The following is a 25,253-nucleotide window of genomic DNA, read 5'->3' as shown; positions in this document are numbered from 1 at the left end:
TGAACTCATGTTCGGAGTCCGAATCCTGCGGGCAGAAAAATCCCGGTGCATTAAACGGTGACTGGTGCACGTTAAATTTGTCGGAGTCACAAAGTCATCCAAGTTCCAATAATGAATCAATACATCTGGGGGTACTGACTCAGGAATTCTCTTGCCTTCTGAATTGGGTTCAAAATTATAAAGCTACGGAGTTGATCGGTAATCGTAAATTCGTACATGTAGCAGTACAGTCGTACATTTGTTCTCGTACATTTAAATAGTATTTTTGATGACATTATCTGAAAACAAATTTTTGTTTTAAGTTTAAAAAAATTATCATTGATATTGCGGTTAACTTTATTTTAACTTTTATTATTATTTTTTATATATATTATGATAAAAGCGGTTTTGCCAGCAATTTAAAATGTAGTCAAATCTTATTTCTTTTACGCATTACGAAGGTAAACATATGGAGAAAAAGTAGATTGTTTTTAAATGCCTCTTTTATGACACTGATGTCTTTGTTAATCTACCTTTTAAAGCAATTTTTTCAGTGTTTTCCTGCATCAACTCATTTTATTAAATAAGACAAAATAAAATGTTACGATAATACGTTGGTTTTTCTTAAATATCTGCATAATGGTACAAGTATCCCTTCTAATTAATGCTTTATAATGATTCTATTAGCACTTTCATGCGTGAGCATAATGATTCTATAAGACTCACATCTCTTTCATATGTGACAAAAAATGAACTTTTTGATAGTGTATGACTATCGTTGAATTTAAAGTGCTACATAATTTTTTGAGAGAATAATTCATTCGTATCAAAAAACTTCTTCTATTTATAAATGCATTCAATTACCGTATTTCTCCGTGAGTTAATATTTAAAACTAACAGGTTTGCTTGCATCACACAAAATGGCAAATCCTGTGACACCTACTTTTTGATGACATTTTAAATTGAAAACAAGTTAGAAAGAGGAAATCTGATTTGAAACCTAATAAAATCGGCAATATATTTAGAAAGATGTAGCTGATTCAAGGAAAAAAGATCAATAGACACAACTTAAATAGTCTTTTAACACATCTCATTGACAAAAATGTACTCGTGGGGGAGGCTTGTAAGTTCCGAATTTCTTTGTTGAAACCCCGGCAGAGTCTTGTTCACTTTTCGTTTTTAGTCATGGACTGTACTGAGGAATTTTCAGAAAAGGAATCATTCTTCTTTGCATTAATCTTCGATTCAATTCACGAGATCTAACGCACGTGCAGATAGTTACCACCAATGATATTATCAGGAAGGACAGTAATATGCTTACGATCAGAATGATTCGTGTTGAGTTTAGGCAATTTTCTATGCCAGCATCTGTAAAAAATATCAAAAAGAGAATTGCATGAAGTATATTAGTATGAATATAAATGTATTTAATTCACTAGATGCCGTTTTAAGGGTCTCATGAACTCTAATGCAAAAAATATAATTATCATTATCAGCATCACCCTGAAAGATTAATTAGCTAATGAAACAATTACTTCCTCTTGAGTGTCTGAGAATTTCAAAGAAATTTGATACGATTTATGCCGGAGAACAAATTTTATGTTGCTTCTATGAAAATACTTGAGTTTATCTGATTCAGTTGTGGGTATTTCAAATTTGTAATTAGTTTTGATCTTAAAGCAACAGATTTTTTCAAATGAAATTTTTAGTTTATTTTTTGTCGCAATGTGTAAGTTCAAAAACATTATATATAACAGGTTTTTTTAATAAATGTTGCTATAAATTTCTGAGGAACTTAAGCACAACATCAGGTTTAAAATTGCATAGGAACTCATGCTCGAAAATATCATCGCAAGCGGCTATAGGCGCTTTTTTATAATGATCTGTACAGAAACACACGAAGGAACAATTTATAGTAGAAAAGCGCCCCTAACAGCGTATGAAGGCATTTAAGGGGATGGGTTCCTATTCAATTATAATCCTGATGATGTGACTTAATTTTCTTAGAAGTTTGTTTCAACATTTCTGCCGTTCCCTCTTATGTATTAAGTTTTTTAACTTGTTCATTTCGGCAGAGAATATATTAAAAAGGTAATTTAAGAAAACTGTGGCATGGAGAGAGATATCGATTGCAGATTTAAAATCAAAGTGAAAATATCCGAGATCAATTAAAAAAACTCATGCAACAGAAAAATCAATTTGTTCCCCAGTGTTATCCTCAACTGAAATGCTCCATATGCTATTTCTTTTTCTTCAGAGATTTCTTGGAAATATTACAGCCATCTATATATCACATACAAGTATATAACAAATACTTAGCTTGTATGGTAACTTGGTTTTCTACCTATTCCAGATGCTTGGAAGATTCATTTTTCAAAATTGGTAATAGATTAAAGAAGTAAAGATTTTATGTAAAGAAGTTATTCTGTACTAAAGCCTTTTTACAAATTTACGTTTGGTAAATTACAATGTACTAGTGGGCTGCATCCCCTGCTCGCTAACGCTCGCCAACCCCAGAAAATTGCTACGCAATCTTATACGGTTTGCTTCTCAAACCAAGCTCGCTTCGCACGCTACTAACTTAGGTACATTGCAAATGCACAAAATTCTAAGAATTCAAAATAATCATTCAAATCCATATAACAACTTTTTTTAAAAAAAAATTACATCTTTTTGGTGAATACCAAGTCATTAAAATAAATTTGAATTCAAATAAATGACATGTAATTCGTTAAACCTATTAGAAATGTGCTATAGTATAAGATCTTAAAGCGTAACAGCACGACTGAGACTCATTTTTCAATGAATAACTAATAACAATAATAAAGCAAATAAATTCGTGATATAAATCAAAAATCGTCAAATAAATTCGTAATATATAAATTCGTGAAAAAAAGCGCTTTCGACAAAATATTAAAATAGAGATCTATCGACAAAGACTACTCACTTCTGCCTAGCTTAGTATGAGATTGCCGCAGCTGATAGCGTGATTCTCGGAAGAGATCATATTTGGTGAGAATACTCTATTTGGTTATTTCAGTTTCCGTTTTTAAAAGCGCTGTATATTGAGCCACCTCAGCTAGATTTGGCATGTGACATTTTTACCGGCAATCATTGGTCGATTTTCTAGCGTTGCCATTCGGGGAGTTGCAATGAGGCTTTTTTTTGTCACCGTGTAAGAGAAATAGATTGTTCTTAATGCTTGTGAAAAACAACCATTGTATAAATAAAAAGGAATTAATGAAGTTTTTAAAGTAAGTCAGCATTTCTACACATGATTTTTTATTAAAAATGCAATGCCATCAAAATTAATTTTTTAAAACTCTACATTTTTCACAATAACAGCATACAAACATGAAAACTTAAGATTAAAACTTACAACCAGTTCCTTTCTTCTTTATTATTAGTTTTTACACGTACAGTCGGCAAAAAAAAAAAGATATCACCCTGAATAATTTTCGTTCTAATGATCGGATTTTCACGAACTAAGTGTTAATCTTAATGGTTCCTGGGGGTGACCTCAAATATGCTAATTAATTAGTGCTAACTATTAATTAAGTTACGAAATCAGACACAAAAACGTACTTTCTCTGAATAAACATATATTTTTTCTTAAATATTTGGATTCTTAACCTTCAAAATATAGGGGGTAGCCGCAATCTGGGAAATATGGTCCCCATAGTTTGGTCAGGAGAGCGATTCAAAGTTCGTACCCCTTAATGTTAATTTCACTTTTTACGTTTTTAGTCATATTTTAAAAACTAATAAAGCAATTCGAAGAAAATTTCACCCAGTCATAAAACTCATTTACCCAAAGATAATTTCATGAAAAAAATAATTTTTAATAATTGTTAATTATTTTTTATTATTTAATTAAATTAAGGATGAAAAATTTTTGAATTATAAGGTATGAATTTTTTTATACCATATTAATCTACATATTTTTCAATTGAAAAATCTAAAGTTTCAACTGTTTTTATTTATTAGAAGCTGAGAAAAATTAAAATTAATTATTTTTAAAAAAATAATTTGGCGACAATGAAGAAATGATTAAATGGAGCGATTAATATTAAAATGTGATAAACTTGCGAGGAACTTGACTTCGCGCGCTTAGCATAAAATTTCATTCATATTTTTTTCGCTAATAATCGTTTGCTTATCTTTTCATTTTTATTTTTTTAAGCTATAAAATACGATGTTTCTTCTTTAGTCGTCTAAAATTCTATTTGCAATTTAGTAAAGAAATTTGAATAAAACATTTTATTGAATAAAATACATTTTATTCAGAGAATGTGGAGTTTTATAAAAGCATGCTTCTGATAGAATATGATTATACAACAGATTGTGCTTCTTTAATGTGATTTTTTTTTTCTCAATAACTGATAAAATTTTAATAATATACATACGAATGAATAAATTTGGAATAAAATATTCATCAATTTCTTGAATATATATTTTATAAATATTAATAAAAATACGCAGTCAACATTTTTAAGCATCTCTCACAACATCGCAAATTTCTCAAAATCTTATAGGGTAAACTAACCAGTGAAGGAATACTTAAGCTTAGCTTGTCTTTAAAAAAAAATCATAAAAATTTCAAAATTTGTAATTTTAGCTAAATGACGTATTTGTTATTAAATGCATGTCGACATATTTGTTATTAAATGCAAATTATGTAAAAAAAATTTAGATAACTTACATAATATTGTTTTAAGCTTTTGGTGGTTTAAATAATAAGTAGTAAGATAACCAAGTGAAGGAACAGTTCTTAAATTGAATAAACACTAAATTTTCCAGTGAATGAACACTTAATTTTGAGACTGTTTGATGCTCGTTAGGAATCCTTAGGCCACACAGATATCTGTCGCCCTGTAGATGCCTGAATTGACTGATGTTAACACAGGCGGGCATTAGGAAAAAAAAAAATCTTTTAAGTTTTCGTGCCCCCATTTCAGTATCTTAAGGGGCCTTACGAGCTCTGTTTAAAAAGAGAGTATCATATACATATATATATATATATATATATATATATATATATATATATATATATATATATATATATATATATATATATATATATATATATATATATATATATATATATATATATATATATATATATATATATATATATACATATATATATATATACATATATATATACATATATATATATATATATATATATATATATATATATATATATATATATATATATATATATATATATATATATATATATATATATATATATACATATATATATATATATATATATACATATATATATATATATATATATATACATATATATATATATATATATATATATATATATATATATATACATATATATATATATATATATATACATATATATATATATATATATATATATATATATATATACATATATATATATATATATATATATATATATATATATATATATATATATATATATATATATATATATATATATATATATATATATATATATATATATATATATATATATATATATATATATATATATATATGTAACATAAAAAGCTTCAATTAATCTTTTTATGTTAGTTTCTTTGCTATAAAACTTCATCCTAATTAATTATTCTAAACGAAATACTTTCTCACACTTTTAAAAATCCTGTTCTTAAATCTATTTTTGGCTCAAGTATGCATTTAATTAAGAGCAGGACATTTTTCCCTCTGCTCTTGTGTGGGAAACGTTCGATCTATTTCATAAACCAATAGCAACTACTAAGAGTTCCCTCTTTCCCTAAATTAAGACATATTACGGATTTTACTTTGCAAGATTTTCCCTAACATATAACCAAGGAGCGCAACTTTTCATGTGCACTTTCACTCATTCTCATGACTGCTCTTGTCTAATAATTAATAAATAAATTTTGTACCCTCCTTCCCGACCTATGACCTGTTTTAATCCTTCCACTCGGCAACGACGTTATATATATATATATATATATATATATATATATATATATATATATATCTGATATATATATAACAAAAATAATCATAGTAACAGTATTTGGTGGTAAATGTAGCTTATCGTAATTGAAGAATATGCTGTGCGACATTTTATGGTGAATTTGCGAACGTAAGTTTCAGAATGTATCGAAACATGTGGATGCTATTTGCTAATCATCTTTATCCAAAGAAAACCATGTAACGTAAATATCTAGCAAAATGAAGCAATTTTTTAAACAATGAATCATACAATATGCTACATATTATTTCTATATCTTATTCTTAAACATAACATATTTCAATGTTTTAAAAATGCCACTAAACATTCAGCAATTCATTGAGTTATAGAAAAAAGAAATCGTAAATTACAGAAAACCTTGTGAATGTGCATTAGAATTACTATACAATCTACATTTTATTTTTCATGCACTTTTTTTTCCTTCAAACTTTCATGCCTAGAAGACTCGATTAAAGCTGTAAAAATCATTATCCCTAAAATTTTGTATATAGCTATTATAAGTTATGTTAATTTGATTTTAGTATGAAATCCTCGAATAAACATAGCAAAAATAGCATAATCTAAATAATATCAGATAAAAAGTTCATGTATTTAAATTCTGAAAACTTATAAATCGATTCAAATTTTCTTTTCAAAAGAGATTAAAATAATTTTTTATTTTATTTATTTATTTATTTTTTTTTGCTTTTTGGACATAAATGAACTTAAAAATTGTCTATTGCCTAGAAACTTCGAGGTGTTTTCTATTAACTATTAATTAAACCTCTCAGAGCAATCACAAAACATTATTTCAATTTTTTTACAGTCAGAAATTGGTTGCCTAGCAACCTAGTAAAATTAAGCGTTTCTCTTTTGAATCAGTCAAGGGTTATCTTAAAATATTTATTTGCGGAGGCGACTTTTTTTGGCGGTTTTCTGGACTATCGCCAAATATATAAACCTTTATTGCAACCCAATTTACGACCCAATTGTTTTAAAATTTTGTCTACCCCCCCTAATTCAAGTGTCTAGATTCCAAATATGTAAAAAAAAAATATGTTTATTCAGAGAAAGTACGTTTTTGTGTCTGATTTCGTAACTTAATTAATAGTTAGCACTAATTAATTAGCATATTTGAGGTCACCCCCAGGAACCATTAAGATTGACACTTAGTTCGTGAAAATCGGATCATTAGAACGAAAGTTATTCAGGGTGATATCTTTTTTTTTTTGCGGACTGTACAGTGAATTTACAACTAAGCTTTATCTCTAGTTTTTAATTTCTCAATCTGAGAATTTTTAGGATTTAGTTAGGCAAACCTACGCACTTGTGTTGTGTATCATATTTTAAATGAATTTCAAATGGTTGGTTGCAGAGCACCCCATGAACTTTAAATACAAATATAGTGCCTTTATTCGGTTTCAAAAAAATACTTAATGTGAATTATTCACATAAAAGTTAATTGTTTCTTTAAATTTTTTGAAAATTTTAACCAAATTTACCTGAAGTCATCAGCTCGGCTCCTTGAAAATCAGACTTCGTGGAATGAGGTGTTAACTTGGAATGAGACACATTCTCTTTAACGATTCCTTTTTTTAAATTTTCAGAATGAGCTGTTCCATCATGGAAAGTTTCTTTAAAATGCTTTTTATGTAAATCTAATTCAGCATGTGATTCGGGTTCAGCATGAGAATTCCTTTGGAAAATTTGCTTGTTCATTCTAAAGTTTCCTTTCCCAAAATGTTGATAGCTTTTTTCTGTAGTCTCTTCTTTTTGGCTCATGTAATCCTAAATAATAATAATAGTAATACTTCATATGACACTATGGCTAATTCGAAACTTAACGTTGGACGTGCCTTACACACTTTCAAACATATTAAAAACTCATAATTCCTCTGTTAATAAAGTTTAATAGGGTAAATAAAGAACAATAATTGGCCCGCAAAGTTAACACACTGAAGAGCCAAAAAAACTGGTATACCTGTGAAGTCAACAATGGTACACGTGTGGGCCTTCGGCTCCGAAAGCCCATGTCGGTGATGTTTCGTTGAATGGTTCGCACGCTGACACTTGTTGATGGCCCAGCATTGAAATCTGCTGCAATTTGTGGAAGGGTTGCCCGTCTGTCACGTTTAATGCTTCTCGTCAATCGTCGTTGATCCCGTTCTTGCATGATCTTTTTCCGATCCCAGCGATGTCGTAGATTTGATGTTTTACCGGATTTCCGATACTCACGGTATACTCGTGCAATAGTCGCACATGAAAATCCAAATTTCATTGCTGTCTCGGAGATGCTATGTCCCATCTCCCGTGAGCCGACTATAACACCACGTTCAAACTCACTTAAATCTGTATAACCTGGCATTGTAGCAGCAGTAACCGATCTAAACACTGTGCTAGACACTCGTTGTCTTATATACGCGTTGCCGATCGCTGCGCTGTACTTTGATTGGCTCCATACCCCTTTATTTGCATACTCATGCCTATACCAGTTTTTTTTGGTTCTTCAGTGTAATAATTAAGTTTTTGAAAACTGAATTAGTTACAAAAAACAGCAACATATGTTTCGACAACAAATCACTAAAAAATTACTGACCGCATTAATTGCATTTTGATATGTGAATATTCTTCATTTCTACAGTGTTTGATATATTTCATACTAGTTGAATACCCGTTCGGCATGGAAAGAGAGTAAATAATCAAGAAATCGGTATAAATCAACTGAACGAAATCATGCAGAAAACTTAAATACATATATCAGTACAATTAATTAAGCTTAAATAATCCCAATTTTTTGTTTTTTAATATTTGCTCTCCTTCTCGGTGGTTTTATGTTATCAGATGAAGCAAAATAAGTTCATACTATCGAAATAAAGATTAAATATTTTCATTATCATTTGGCGTGAGGTCAACTCCTGGTACTGAATTACCATAATCAACAATTTTCTCTGAAACCTATTTATTTCAACCACGGTACTTATAGTGAATCTTTATAACAATATTAGTACATTTCATAACGATTAATAAACGTCAAGTAAAATAACAGTAGTAGTACCAATTACTGTAATTAATAAAGCAATCATTCGTGTCAATAGGTGAATTTTTAAGATTTTAATGGATGAATAAGTACCTTTTATCCGTAAGTTTATTTTCCTGATTCAAAACTTATTTTTCTATTCCTTTTTGTACCTGTTACCAAAATTATTTAAACATCATAGGCGTCTATAACAATATGGCTATTTCTTCTGGTTCTCATATACGAATAAATATCGTTTGTTCGTTAATTCAACTTTCTTCTATGTATTGTTTTTTTTTTATTTCCACTTGAATCCATTGCAAAAATAAATTAATTGTAATCATCAAAAATTATTATTGTCACATTAATACTTTTATAATCATTTTTGGTGAAGGAACTAATATCGCTGCTTATTTTGAACTCCCAATCACCAAATCATTATTGACGCCAGTAATGCTTTGTTAAATGTGGTATTAAATACATCTAGTATTGCCGTTATAATGAGGTAATGAGAATAAGAATATATTATACCAATATAGGTGCCTAATATAGGTACCGTGTTGTATTACCATCCGAAATGAATAAGTACCCCATTATCACTATACTACATATTCGTGGCATCTAACAACAAGCTATATTTTATATTATTTGCTATAGATTCCGATGAAGTTCCATACTATTAAAATTCGACATATTATATATGTTAGAAGTTCAACTCAACAAAAGAAAGAAATAATCATGTATCATCATTTTTTCTGTGATATTAAGAATTTATCACAATTTTACCACTGCTCAATAGATTACTTCAAATTTATTTGATTAGCTTTTGCTGAGTTTCAATTATTCAAATATGTATATTATACGTCCATTAAAACACCTTGTATGCCAGTTTGGCATCATTTAAGCGTCAGTTCAAACATTTCCTGGTTTATGTTGTTATTATTCCATTCATCTGATCTAATTGACACAAATCATAATACCTCCATTAAGCTTTTGACATTGTCGAAATCGATTACAGTCAATCGAAGAGATATGCTAATTAAATCTTCCTGTGTAAGTCGAAGATACTGCAAGATATGTTCAGGTGATGCTCATGATTTATGGAAGTAACGAGTGCCTTACAAATAAAATATGGGAAAAGCACTCCAGAGGAAGATTCTTTTATATGGTATTTCGTAAAGACTACCCTTAATAAATATTTTTAGAATCCTCAGAAAAAATAAAGATAAAGAAGTTTCAAAGTTTGGGGTATCAAACTTAAATTTAAGCGAGTAAAAAATAAAAAAGCAAAAGGATGAAAATTAAAGAAGGTGGATGTATAAAAAATCAAAATATTTTTAAATACACGTTGAAATTTGTTTCGAATAACCGTTTTTTAACTTCATTTTATTTTTTCTCGATATCAAACAAGTTTTCGTGTTTCGTTTAACCGGATTTGTCAATTGCGATTTTCCATATTTTCACCCATGGAAATTAATGTGTAACTCCTAATGTAATTAGGTTTTTGTATTCTTTTTTGATAAGGATTCTAGTAATATTTATGTTGAGGGAAGTCTTTATGAAACATCCTTCTTTGTCAATACTTTTATCAACCAACACCTATTTCATGAAATATATATGATATGTTGATGAATTTAAACCGCTGTTTTTTTCTTTCTATTGTTGAATTATTTTACTTTAGATTGGTTGGTTGGTTAGTTGGATTTTATTAGCACAAGAGCCAGAAATGGCTATACTGCACCAGGCACTAGGTTAATAGTCGGTCTCTAGGTCAAACTACGGTGTTCTTTTAAAGCAGAGGATATAGTCCAATAGTTTTGATAAATTTTAAAAGGTTGTGATGTATAGGGTCACCAAGTAAAGATTGAAGATTAGGATAAAAGCTGCCAAAAGATTTGTTCCTCAAATGTTTGAATCGTTCTCAGTCGGTTAAAATATCTTTAATGGTAATGTCGACATGACATAGAGAACAACTAGGTGCAGGTTCAGATTTTAGTAAATGCATGTGAGTAAAACGAGAATGACCAATGCGCAGTCTATTGATAATATTCTGGGTTTTGCGATCAATATGTATTGTTTTGAAGTTGTCAAGATTAGGATAAATTTCGTGCAGTTTATCATTAGCTTGTTTATACCAATGTTCTTTCCAAGCCTGTTGTATTGTGGATTTACATATACGTCTGAAATCAAGAGATGTTATAAGGTTATTACTTACATTTTGAGTGGTCTTAGCCGTAATGTCAGCAAGGTCATTCCCCCTTATGCCAACATGTGATGGTATCCAACAAAAGTAGATATGGAGACCTTTTACCACATTACTTAACACATTTTACATTACATTACACATTTTACTTAAGAAAGATAACGCTCTTTAATACTTTACTAACTACTGGTAGTTCAACACGAAATGCAATAAATGAATTTAATATATATACTTTAAATAAATACTAACTCTGTTACACTGTTTATCACAGGAAAGTTGGTGGCAGGATATATTCAATCGTTGCATTTCAGGAAAAGCTGTTGCATTCAATGTAACAAATGCTGCTTGAGTCGAAGTCTCTGAATCATAAGTTTCTGTCAAGTTTGATAAAAATGTTTCGTTTGCAATACACCTATTTAGAAATGATAATTGAAAACTATTAACTAGAGAAAGAAATGCCTTTTTTTAAAAAAAAAAAAAAACTTATAACTTAAATTAGTATGAGATAATAAAATAGATAGGTTGCGATTATGCATGGAACAAAAACTTTGCTAAATTTCATCCGCTGCGTAGTTTGTGCACTTGCATTCTATTTAATGAAGTTTAAACAAGTATTTGGAATAAATGCGACTGGATCTGAGTGAAGTTGTACCTACTTATGCCATTCAAGGTTTGAATGGTATAATAATCTTCGTTTTCAGACACATAGAAAAAGAAATCCAAAGGTTTTCTTCTTCTTCTTTCAAATCCCTCTTTCTAGCCTAGCTAGACAAGGTCCATGAGTTTGTTTACCTTCAAAAAGTCTAAAACAAGTCTTTCTATAAGGTCTTGTTTTAAAAGACCGAGGCAGTCCAGTAGATGTTCAGGGGATGCCTGGCCGAAGAGCACTTGGTACAGAGGGTAAAACACTTTTCTCCTCCAGAGTATCTCAGTGATTTCAGGTGTCCACAGCGGAGACGTGTGATGGCGGTCGGTCTTTGTCAGCTGTCAAACAGCTACCCGGTCTGGTACCCTGGTACCAATTCCAAAGGTCTTAAAACGCATGATCGAGATAGAAGCTCTCGTCTTCTTAGCGAAAGATTACATGGAAAAATTACAACCAAATATTTAACTATATTTGCCAAAGGTAATGTTCCAAATATAATTGCAGCCTGTCAACTTTATTTTTATTTAAAAATTTCAAAATTAAACTTAAATAAAATATTATACTTTATTTGGAGTAAATTCTTTTGTTGGGATACTCTGTTTTCTTCACAATTGAATATTCATCACAAAACGACAAATACTAAAAACAATATACTTGACAACAGTATAATAGAATGCTAAAAATTGGTACAAGTTTGAACCATAATATGGATACCTTAATAAAAATTACGGTGCAAAATTGTTGGAAACTTAAAAATGCATCAAATCGAACTAGATTTTCATTAAAATTGAATGGTCGTAGAGTGCAATAATATGATAGAATTAAGCACCATTTTGAGATCGCACCAAATTTGAAAGACGGACTTCGATTCAACCCATTTTAAAGTTCTTAAATTTAAAATTTTTTTACATTAAAAATATAAGTGTAGTTACATTGAAATGTTTCTTTAAAATAAAACCAGTATTGAAACTTAGTTTGATCAATATAAATATAATTTGACAAAATATTGTTATCTATTAATATCGAAATCATTGTATTTTTTCTACAACATAAAATATTAGTTAACATCAAAATAATATATGAGTTCCATTTTTAATGAAGGCACTATTTCCTTTTATCATTGCATTGAATTACATTTTTGATTCTATACAAAAAAAAAAAATTATAAGAGATCATTAAACCACCATGTTTAAATGAGGAAAGTAATAAAGAAAGCGTTGAATCAAGCGTAAAAAACACACTTACAGCTTTGTCTTGATATCATAGTTATCAATGAATAGTTTGATTTCTACCTATCATGAATGATATAAACAAGTCTTTTTCAATGAGTGCCCACTTCCTAGTATGAATGATAGAAATAATATTTGTGTAATTGATTACAAGAGTTTTTTTTAATGGTTGTGATGTTTCGGGAAGAGCACAATAAGTGGTAAATAATAGCAGAAATATTAAATTTAGATCTATAATTATATATTTCTTGTATTGTACGAGATAAATTTAAGATATTATTAAATCATAGATACAAGATTTGATTTCTGAAGAGGTACCGTGAAACGAAGAAAAATCAAAGAATATTATAGAAGCAGTCGGAAAATTCTGATTGCCCAGAAACATATGTATGATTACCATTCATAATGAAAGATTGAAGTTATGAAATAATACATAATTAACTCTATTATTTTTGATCCTTACATTTTCCTCTTATTTAAGCTTAACTAAATTTACACATTTTATTTGGTATTTAAATAAGATTATTAATAACATTAAATTTAAAAATTCTTCGGTCCAAATCTTTTTTTCAACTAAATTAAATTTTCATGCATGCATTTGTGCGCATTGTGCGAGAAACTTTTAGCAGTTTATTCAAATAAAACATTCTTACATTGATTGCTTTGTATTTAATTTTCCAGCCGAGCTGAGTCCGCGAAAGGACTACGTCGGCCAAATTTTTGAGTCTGATGGAACATTGGCATTTATTTTGGAGTTGGCAGATGGAGCAGATAGAAATCTAGAAGCGCTAATCTTTAGAATAGAAATCTAGATACGCTTTCGCTCTACTTAAAAAAAACTCTATATGTAAAAAGAAGAAAAAAAGAATTTACCTAAAGAAGCAAATTAAGAATTTACTTTTCTACCATAATAGCTTTGTTTTTTAATTTAAAACTTAACAATATAATGTGTTGACATGTCATCGCGTATGCAGTATATAATTATGAAAGTTAAAACAGTTTTTTTTTCAATCAGCCAAAATTTATAGAGTAATTTTGAGTGAAAAATAACAGAGATGTTCCAGATGTTCTTATTAGTCTCCTTTTCCACTGCTTTATACATTAAAATAAATATAATATTAATAATATAATGTATGGACAGTAATTAAATGCACGATTAATTGTATAACACGATTAATGTATTTATAATGCCTTTTTTTAAAAATTGATAATTATTAAATGCATGATTTATTTATGCTATATTTTTCTTTATAATTGATAAGAATTCAATGCGAGATTTACTTATGCTATCTCGCTCATAAAATTGATAATTATTCATTGCTTGACTTATTTACGCTCCTTTTTTAAAACTGATAATTATTCAATGCATGATTTATTTATGCCATCTTTTTATTAAAACTGATAGCAATTAATTAATAGCAATTAATTGCATAACTTTTATATACTCACCCATTGGAATCGAGAAGTTCGTATTTTCGCCCTGTTTCATCAAAAGCATTACAGTCAGCAATTTTCGTTTGAATATTTTCTATAAAAAAAATCATTAAAAATACATATAATTAAAATTTTTTACTCTATTAAGTTATACAGATAGTTTTTCTAAGTTCGAAACATTGTGAGTTATTAATATATTTTAAATATTATTATGTTCGAAGATTTATTTTTTGTGGAATATTGTAATTTTGTAATTGCAATGTTTTGTTTTGTTGTCATGTTTCATTGAGTCATTTCAGTAAAGTTGATTTCTAGCTCATTAAATATTTTTACATAACTCATTTAAGGGTCAAACGTCAGTAGACGGAGGAGGATGTTTTATTCTTTATTTTACATTTATTTATTTATTTTTATTCTGCTTTATAACCGGCGTTGAACCGCTGACCCAATTCTGAGTTTACAACTATCAATGGCCAGCTCTGCAGCCTTCTAATTTTAAATCAAATTCAGAAGACAAGGTAACTCTTGTATCAAGTATTGGGTGAAATTTGCCTTCTTGGAGGCCGTTTTGATGGAACCAACCCGCATTTGTGTTACATGGAGAGGAAAACCATGGATATCTCCCACGGTTAGCCAAATGGACTCTAACCCATGATCCGTCTGCCACTGAGGATGATTTACGGCAACCCTGTGGTCGGCAAGAGTAGGAAGTAGAATTTGTAACACTAGCCACCACTAAGATTCGATCTTGGGTCACCTCATTGCGAGGCGAATGCTCTATTTCCTGAGCCACCACAGCCGCGATGTAATACATAATTTTTTTTTTAGTTGTTTGGGTCGTTTCAGTACAACTGTAATCTTGAAATCTGTAGTTAGTCTGTTAAAATCTTATTAATACAGAAAAAAAAACAGCGAGCTAATAGGTGGATGTTTAAATGATCGTCAGTTAACCTAGGAAACACGTATAAAAAATATGTAAAATTGTATGAAGTCAGAAAGGCTAAAAATTTTATATTTACTGTTTCTTTAAGTGAAAAAAAGAACATATTTGTTAGCTGGCACCCCTATGGGGTAAAAACTATCAGCTGGGCACTTAAATTGAAGTCCAACGCTTCAACTAGTATCAAAATTTCAATATTGTGGATTGTGATTTTTTTCTGAACTGTAACTACTCAACTATCGAACCAAACTTTACCTTACATGAAATCAATTTGGCAGACGTTCATTTACTAACTAATTAATATTATAATAGGTTAAATTTTTAAAATTTTCATCATATTATAAATTTGAATTACTAATATTAATAATTCTATCTTATAAAAAAGGAAAATGTCAAAACATATTTAAAAAAGAATGAAAAAGATTTAAAATATAAATATGAAAATACGAGACTAAAATCGACTGATCAGCAAAATAAAAGTAGTAGTTGAAAATATTCATTTTATAGTGTTTTAAATTTTATCTTAAAGAATAAAACTACTTTGTCTAAACAAGAAGATAACCGAAAAATTTAAAGACTTTTGTTATTATAATTTTCATTTGACGTATCAGTATCAAGAGTGGGTATTTCGGTTTTAAGATGGTTACATGGTTCATCTCGTGTTCGAAAAATAAAAATAAAAATGTTGAAAGTATTTACGGGCATTTCTTTGAATGAACTTTTAAGCATTCTTAATTTTGGGCAAAAGATTAACTTTCAAACTGCCAGTAGAGTTATCTGATAATCACTGATATCATCCAGTCTGTTAGAGACAATTGAAAGCTTTTTTAGAAAAATATAGACTATACCGAGATATAATCAATATTTACTAAATTAAGGTATTTTTTTTTCCTAAATCAAAAAACAGAGTTTAAAAGAATTTTATCTCTCCAATGAAGTCCAGTCAACGAAGCCACTTAGTTTCTTGCAGCTGGGTACAGAGAGAGCTAATCTTCCAATCTCATGACCGACAGAACGGGGGTTCAAGACCCAGTGTTGACTCCACAATATTTCATTCATAAACTAATTAATTCCATTAACTCCAATGAACTAATTAAAAAACATTCCATGGTTCATTTGATTAAACACAACTCAACCACAACCTAACTTCAATGCCCAGTTAAATTTCTTTTACCGATTTGAAACCATGCTGCTCATAAATGGTAAAAAAAACTATATAGTTTTGTAGTCATGTTCTTTTTGACATACTATTTGTAAACGGTTTCAAAATCGTAAAGGTAAGAAATGTTCTTTACCTTAAACTTGCTGTTAATTGGATGGACAGAATGTTGACGGTTAATTTACCATAATTTTGGAATGAAAATTATAACAGCATTCCTTTAAATTCTAACAACTCGTTGAAATTAGTTTGATTTTTTCATTTACAATTCACACATATGCAGAGATGCCAACTTGCTCCGGTCATCGGATGAATATTTTCGAGTTTTTGTCTTTTAATGCCTGATACTCGGTTTAGTAAATATGAATTATGGGTATTTTACTCACGAATACTTTTAAATAATTCAAAGGCTTATGTGATAAGACGCTTTGTCACACTTAAGACTTGCTGTGCTTTTTAAAAAAATTATCAAAATTTACCGAAAATCTGCATATTTTAGTTTGTAGTTCTCTACTTCTGCTTTTTAAAGTATTTTGTCGAATCCGGAGCAGTTGGCATCTCTAAATATATTATTTACGAGCTGAATATTTGTTCTTCTTACTGGGTGAATAAAAAAAAAACAATTAATCAGTACTGAACAACACTAAGAAATCATGCATAAATCTGAAATGCGTATACAGATATTATTAAAGAGCTTAGTGGAAGAATCAGGTAAATGACATTTTTAGGGGTATTTATGAAGAAATGGTTCTCTCAATATGGGTAGGTTAAATGTAACAGACTTGTACACTGAAGAGCCAAAAAAACTGGTATACCTGCATAATATCGTGTAGGCCCCCCCGCGAGCACGCAGAAGAGCTGAAACACGACGTTGCATGGATTCGATCAATGTATGAAGTAGTGCTGGAGATAATTGACACCATGAATCCTGCAGGGCTGTCCATAAACCAGTGGGAGTAAGAGGGGATGGAGATATCTTCTGATATCGTTCTTGCATGATATTTTTCCGTTCGCAGCGATGTCATAGATTTGATGTTTTACCGGATTTCACGGTATACTCGTGAAATGGTCGTACGTGAAAATCCAAATTTCATTGCTATCTTGGAGATACTATGTCCCATCTCCTGTGCGCCGACTATAACACCACGTTCAAACTCACTTAAATCTGTATAATCTGGCATTGTAGCAGCAGTAACCGATCTAAGAACTGTTCCAGACACTCGTTGTCTTATATACGCGTTGCCGATTGCAGCGCTGTACTTTTATTGGCTACACACACCTTTATTTGTATACTCATGCCTGTACCAGTTTTTTTGGCTCTTCAGTGTATTTACTTTCACTTTAATTTTAACATAACTAATTCACATTAGATTTTAGCATGCTTGAATTATTTTTATTTTTAAATTAGGAAGTGGTAAATAAAATAAGACAAAGAATTATCAGTCCCACTTCTCAATAGATTGGTAATAAGTAAGGCCCGGATTTTGATGACATTTGCATTTTTTTTGCATTTTTTGCATTTTTGGACATTTTTTGTCCTTTAGAGCATTTTTTGAGATTTATAGGGCATTTTCTTTAAATTTTGGGGCGTATTTTGCATTTTAAAGCATTTCTTAAATTTTTTGTTAATTTTTTTCTAATTTTTTATTATTACACTGGCTTCCAAACAATGAAAAAAATCTCTAGGATATTAAAAGGTGAAGCAACATCTTTTCAAGTTGAAGAAGAATTGTCAGTAAATGTGACCGTCCTTTTCAAGTACGAACCAATAACATCAGTAGACATTGAAAGAAGCTTCTCCTGGTATAAAAATTTGCTTTCAGACAAGAGACGCTCATTTACATTTCAAAATATTAAAAAAAAATTTAATAATCCACTGTAATTCTGATATTTAGTAATATTATGAAATGGAAGTTGTTATATTCATTTAGGTTTCTATACAAAATGAAAATGTTTTGGAGTCAATATATTTTCCATTTTTTTGTTATTTTAGGATATAAAACATATTTTTCAAACTTTAATAAACGAAGAACAAGTATTGCATTGCTTTATATTTTTTGAAACGACTCATAATAATTTTAAAGAGTAAAACATTGTTTTAGTTCAATATTTTTACTTCTATTTAAGTCATGTCATAAGGCATTTTTAGCGCAATTTTCGCATTTGGGCATTTTTTGCACTTTTAAGGGCATTTTTTGCACTTTTTAAGTCATTAATTGAGTTTAAGTCATTAATTGAGCATTAATTGAGTTTTTTAAGGTCATCAAAATCCGGGCTCTAGTAATAAGATAGTTTGAAAATAGTCTTCTATAGTCTTCTTTCTATAGTCTTCTATAGCCTTTGATAGTCTTCTTTCCCTGATTGTTCCCACCTGGAATATCACAGTTTTTCGACTGAGCTCAATTAATAAAGCTGAAATAATTTTATTAATTGATTAATTTTATTTGTTGCCCTTCTCAGTTGTTTAAGTCATTATATTAAGAAAAATAAGGTTTTTGTGGTTTAGCCAATCAGAATAGAGATTAACTGTAGTTAGAATCACTTGCCGTGATGATATTGCTCGAGGCCAACTCATGATATTCAAAATTTACCACTATTAAGTAATTTTCTCTGGAAAATATCCCTTTCAAGAGCCAGTAAAACACTTATTTTTACAGTATTGATATGAAAACTGCTTATAGTTTTAACACTTATAATTAGAGCCCGGATTTTGATGACCTAAAAAATCACAACTAATGCCCTTAAAAAGTGCAAAAAATGCCCTTAAAAAAGGTTAAAAATGCCCTTAAAAATCCAAAAATTGCGCAAAAAATGCCTTAAATAAAGTAAAAATATTGAATTAAAATTTTTTTTTGCTCTTTAAAATTATTATGAGTCATTTAAAAAATATAAAGCAATACAATACTTGTTCTACGTTCATTAAAGTTTGAAAAATTTGTTTTATATCCTAAAATAACAAAAAAAGGAAAATATATTGACACCAAAATATTTTTATTTTGTATAGAAACTTTAATGGATATAACAACTTCCATCTCATAATATTACTAAATATCAGAATTACAGTGGATTATTAAATGTTTTTTAATAATTTGAAATGTAAACGAGCGTCTCTTGTCTGAAAGTAAATTTTCATTCCTGCAGAAGCTTCTTTCAACGTCTACTGATGTTATAGGTGCGTACTTGAAAAAGACGGTCTCACTTGCTGACAATTCTTCTTCAATTTGAAAAGATTTTGCTTCACCTGTTAATATTCTATAGATTTTCTTCATTGTTTGGAAGCCAGTGTAATAATGAAAATTGATAAAAAAATAATAAAAATTGGAAAAAATTAACAAAAAACTTTAAAAAATGCATTAAAATGCAAAATACGCCCCAAAATTTAAAGAAAAATGCCCTATAAATCTAAAAAAATGCTCTAAAAGACAAAAAATGTCCAAAAATTCAAAAAAAGTGCAAGTGTCATCAAAATTCGGGCCTTACTTATAATTAATATTTGGAGATTATTAATACTACACTGCTGTGCTGTTTTAATAATTACCGTATATATCAATGGAAAACATTATACCTACATTTGTATATTTGGTACTTATGTATAACCTTCAATATTTGAGTTTTTCTCGAAATTTACTAATCAGTGGCAGCAAACAGATGCTGATATTTTAAAAACCAATAGAATTTTTATCTGACCATTTGTCTATTCGACCTTTAATTAACTATTTGAAATATTTATAAGTGGAGGTGGAAAAAAGTTCTTTCAAGTATTATTCCTTAAAATATTATTACACTATCTTTTCTATCACAGGAAAAATGTTTTCTGAAACTAGGAAAAACCCGTTGTAGAATTCGTATTAACGGTTAATGAATCAGAAGATTCCATTTCGTTTTTCGCTCGATCGAACGGTTTCTCGCAGAATATACTAGTGTTGACAGTGAACTTCCTCGTGCTTCGATCTATCTGTATGCAAAATTTCACCACTTTCGGTTGGATGACTTAGAAGTTTATAAAGGACACAGACAGACAAACACGCTAAATTATCGAATACATAAAAATTTATAATTCTTCACCATTGATTTAGAATTTTTTCAAAAAATTTAAACGCATTTTCTTCTACTATGCTTTTTTATTTGAAATTACATGATTTTTAAACTTCATTAATCGCTCAAATAAACTTATGTAAACAGAATAAATAGTCTGTTTTTAATGATTTAATATTTATAATTTAATAGCAGAAATGGGAAACATTCTTTCAATTAAACTATTGAAAATAGTATTTTATACATATAATTAGCTATTATCAATGCAAGATATGGAAAAGATTTAAATATATATTAAGAATATCTCATTCTGTGTAATATTATACAAAATGATCAAAGATTTTATCAATTAAATTAACTTTACTTGGATTCTTATAGAGAATTTTTAAAGTGACTGTGTCGACAATTTCAGATGGGTTATAACTGTTCTCTAATTCTTCCATTTCTCCTCGCATAACAATCATTTTCATGTCAGGATCAATGTCACTTTCCTGTAAATAAAGTTTTCAATAATAATAGTACGCAATAAATGCTGAGTACAATAAGGAGCTTAAATAAAATTAGTTGATGGCATATAAGCGTTTTGAAATTACAAACAAAACTATAATCGTATAAACAAAAAAATTATCTAGCCGAAGATAAATCTCTCTCGTTTTGGGGAATAAGGAAAAGTTTTGAAAAAAAAAACGATTAAGCTAAAACAGTTTTGCTTCTTTTATCTTTTTTATTTTATAGCCGACTTTAAAAAGCCGACCCCATTGTGAGTTTACAAATATCAATGTTCAAATCCATAGCCTTATAACTTATCTATGTCTAAATGCCCTTCCATAGAGTAATTTAGAAAGTATTGCGTGATACACAGTAACCTACAATCACATGATTGATAACAAGTATATTAAATTAGCACACATGACTTAATTCCCATGTAACACATTAAACATACGAATTAAAAAAAAGAAGAAAAATATCTGAAACCAAGACATATAAATGTAAAGAGTTGTTTAAAAACGTAAGGAGTATTTTTGATGAAGCTAAAATATTAATTAAAACTCACTAAAAGTAACAATAGGGTGCCCCTCATATTTTGGCCACTTTTTGTGTTTTTGCAGAAAGCAAGGAATATAACTTAAAGTGAAATTTTAAGAAATCGCCATAAAAAAATTGAAGATTTCATACACAGAAAAAGCTCCAAGTTACAGTGCCTAATCCGAGGGTCATCCTATTCTACACACTAACCTAAAACTCTTTTAGAATCATTATATTCCGAATATTATCATAAAGTTAAAATTAAAGGATACATTTTTTTTATCGAAAGCGTGAAGTAATTCCTTGAATTATTAGTTCAAAATGAAAAGCTTCAACAGTTATCCTAATTACAATATGGGTAATTTTTGATCCGATAACCTGCTGCATATTTAGTGTAGTATTATTATAAATTGTTGTTGTGTCGTTGTTGTAATTGCTAGAGATTTTAAATTTATATTACTTATGAAATATTCCATTGATGGAGTATGTCCTTATTTTAATAGTTTTTACGAAAATTAGAAAGGAATTTGCACCGAATAGCCATTACATTATAACCAACCTGCTAATAACAAGTAGGACCACCTTTAGCCCTCAAAACTGCTAGCACCCGCTGTGGCATTGATTCTACAAGGTGCTGATAGGTAGTCTGAGGTATCTGGTACCAAGCGCTCACCAAATGGTCCTGCAATTCCCTCACATTGTGAGGGGGTAGCGTGGCAGCACGAATTTGGTTTTCCAAGTAGGACCACAAATGCTCTATTGGATTAAGATCAGGTGAATTTGGGGGCCAAAACATGACTTGAAAGTCACTGGAATGTTCCTCGAACCAATCCATGACGATTCGACCTTTATGACATGGTGCATTATTATCCTGTTATCTAAACACCATCCCCCGCAGGAAACACTGTTGCCATGAATGGGTGAACCTGGTCTGCAACTATGCTCAAGTAGCTTACAGAAGTCAGGGATTGTTCTAAGAGGATTATGGGTCCTAATGTGCCCCATGAAAACATGGTTCCTCGGCGAGAAACCATGAAAACCTGGGCGAGCTCATCGTTATAGATGGAGGGTGGTCATAATGTAATATCTCTTCGGTGCAAAAGATAGTGTAAAAAAAAAATTTGTGATTTTTTAAGTCCCTTCACATTTATTGTTGCGCTTATGCTTTACTTAGGCTTAAACTTTTAAAATTTTCTTTCATTTTAGATTTAATCTTTTTTTGTGCGATGCTATTTGAATCATAATTAGAAACAGAAAATAAAAATTTTAAATTTTAAAATTTATTTTGATACAATCATCAATAAAAATTTAAAGAACTTTTTTACGAGATTTTTAACCATATTTTAACAGTAGAAAACTAGTTATTGCAAAGAGATTCATTTTTTAAATCCATATTATTTCACCATCACTAAATCAAATTTGAATATTGTATCAACATATACTTACCACTACCGCAAACGATTGTTCAATAAATGTTCGCTGAGGACTCTTTAGGAATTCCGAATGAGGCATTTTCTTCGATAAAATACGAAAAGACAGTTTTGAAGACGATAACTGATTGATATGAGACGGTCTCTCCTCACTTTTTAGAGTTGAATTGAAGTCATTAACGGAATCTGGATAAGATCTTTTCCAAACAGCAGGATTTTGTGCTAGGGACGATTCGTTGTTGCTCCTGAAGTTCTTTAAAAGATTTTCATTTGGTTTTTCTTCGGATGATAAGGAATGTTCTAAACTTCGTGATAGGATTGGTAGGTAAGAACTATCTTTTGAATGATCTGTAAACTCTGCAGAGTTATTCGATCCTTCCTGATTCATTTTAACCATTACAACCGTTACTGTAGCTGGTACACAACGTAAATGAAGCATTTCATCGTAGACTTGTTGGAGTTTCTTGTCATGTTGTAAGTATAAGGAAACTTGGAATTCTTGTTTACCCTCCTGTGAAGAAAATGTTAAAGGTTAAGGCTGTTTTTTCGAAGGATTTTTGTTAACGCTTTTCAGCGAATAATATGCTATTTTTTAACAAACAAACAAATATATAACTTTATTGAGAACAAAAACACATAAATACAAAGAATATATATTCGTCGTCAAGAAGAAAATCCTGTCCAGGCGACAAAGAAAAGTAATACAATAAATTTAAAATAGAAATTTAAAAAAAAAAAAAAAAAAAAAAAAAAAAAAAAAAAAAAAAAAAAAAAAAAAAGAATCATAAATTATTTTGCTCATCATAAGACGTCATATATTGTTGTACACTGTAATAATAGAAAACAAAAAAAAAAAATGCATGAAACTATATATATATAAAAAAAAAATAATAAATAAATAAATAAAAAAATATAACAAAGGTAACATAAGAAATTCATTTGGATTGGCACAAGACTGGTATAAAAAATCAAATGCTTCCTTTAAAGTGAAAAATAGAGATCTAAATCGTCAATGTTCATCATAAATTGAAATAAAGCACGCTTAAAAGAAGAATATATTTTGATGTTTTGCAATTGAAATGGTAATTTATTATATAATTTAGGTGCTAAGTAAAAAAACTGTTTTCGTGAAATTTCTTTTGTAAAGAGGGGAATCTCATACATTTCAGTTGGTCTCCTTTCAGACACATTAGTTTTTAACTTGCATATTAATTTATTGTTGTGTAAATAGAGTAAAATACGAAAAAATACATTATGGCGAAATGGTAATAGGTTAATTCTTGTATATATATTGGTAGTAGTTACACTTGAATTATTTATATTTAGAGAATTAATAATCTTGAAGCATTTATTCTGAACTGAGATTAAGGGAAGTAAATTAGTTTTATATTCACCGCCATATATTATCGCACCATAATTAATTAAAGAATAAAACCAGGAGTAATAGAGTGCTTTCACAAAATTAAAATGAATTTTATTCTTAAGGTGATAAAATTTAACTAAAACGAAACGCAATTTTTTAACTAAATTGTTAATATGTGTTTTCCATTTTAAATTAGAATCGATATACAGTCCTAAATATTTGATATTATTTACAGATTGTAGAATATAGCATTGACAATTTTCATTAGTACTTTTGCAGGAGAGAGAGTGAAATTTTAAATTTAAGTTAAATTCTGATTTTCTTAAACTGAAATAAATATATTTAGTTTTATTTAGATTTAAATTTAAGTCATTTATTGTAAACCATTTTGAAATTATGCGTAAATCAGATTCAATTTGAAAAATTAGTTGATTTAAATCAGTGCAAGAATACAAAATTACGGAATCATCAGCATACGTTATTATCTTACCAAAAAGTTTGAGTTGACAAAAGTCATTGATGAATATAATAAACAATAAGGGTCCTAGAATAGATCCTTGAGGAACACCACGGTTTGAAAAAATATAATTACTAAAATTACTTCGGATTTTAACTCTATGTTCTCTGTTTGAAAGATATGAAACAAACCAATTTAACATAATTCCTCTGAAACCAGCAAATTCTAATTTTTTAATTAAAAGATTGTGATTGACATTATCGAAAGCTTTTGATATATCAAGAAATATAGCTACTGTTATCTTATTTTCAGCAATACTATTATGAATAAATTTTGAAAATTCC

The 25,253-nt window shown here is 29.2% G+C and overlaps 1 protein-coding gene across 1 annotated transcript in view; it reads right to left on the bottom strand.

The window, feature by feature from the left end:
• Positions 1 to 559: 559 nt before the first annotated feature.
• The window catches only part of LOC122271332 (uncharacterized), a 51,687-nt gene continuing 26,993 nt past the window's right edge, over positions 560 to 25,253 (bottom strand). Inside the window, exons 5-10 of the mRNA XM_043052269.3 lie at positions 23,106 to 23,600; positions 20,998 to 21,124; positions 14,515 to 14,593; positions 11,440 to 11,602; positions 7,474 to 7,759; positions 560 to 1,347 (exon numbers count right to left, since the gene is read on the bottom strand). Coding sequence (XP_042908203.3) covers positions 1,163 to 1,347; positions 7,474 to 7,759; positions 11,440 to 11,602; positions 14,515 to 14,593; positions 20,998 to 21,124; positions 23,106 to 23,600 — 1,335 coding nt within the window. The 3' untranslated portion in view covers positions 560 to 1,162. The remainder of the gene's footprint in view (positions 1,348 to 7,473; positions 7,760 to 11,439; positions 11,603 to 14,514; positions 14,594 to 20,997; positions 21,125 to 23,105; positions 23,601 to 25,253) is intronic.

The sequence above is a fragment of the Parasteatoda tepidariorum genome, chromosome 7, assembly GCF_982258835.1.
Source record: "Parasteatoda tepidariorum strain Cologne lab strain chromosome 7, Ptep-v5.0, whole genome shotgun sequence".
NCBI classification, from domain to species: Eukaryota; Metazoa; Arthropoda; class Arachnida; order Araneae; family Theridiidae; genus Parasteatoda; species Parasteatoda tepidariorum.
Note: the sequence above shows the minus strand (reverse complement) of the source record. Positions and strands in the feature narration are given on the sequence as shown.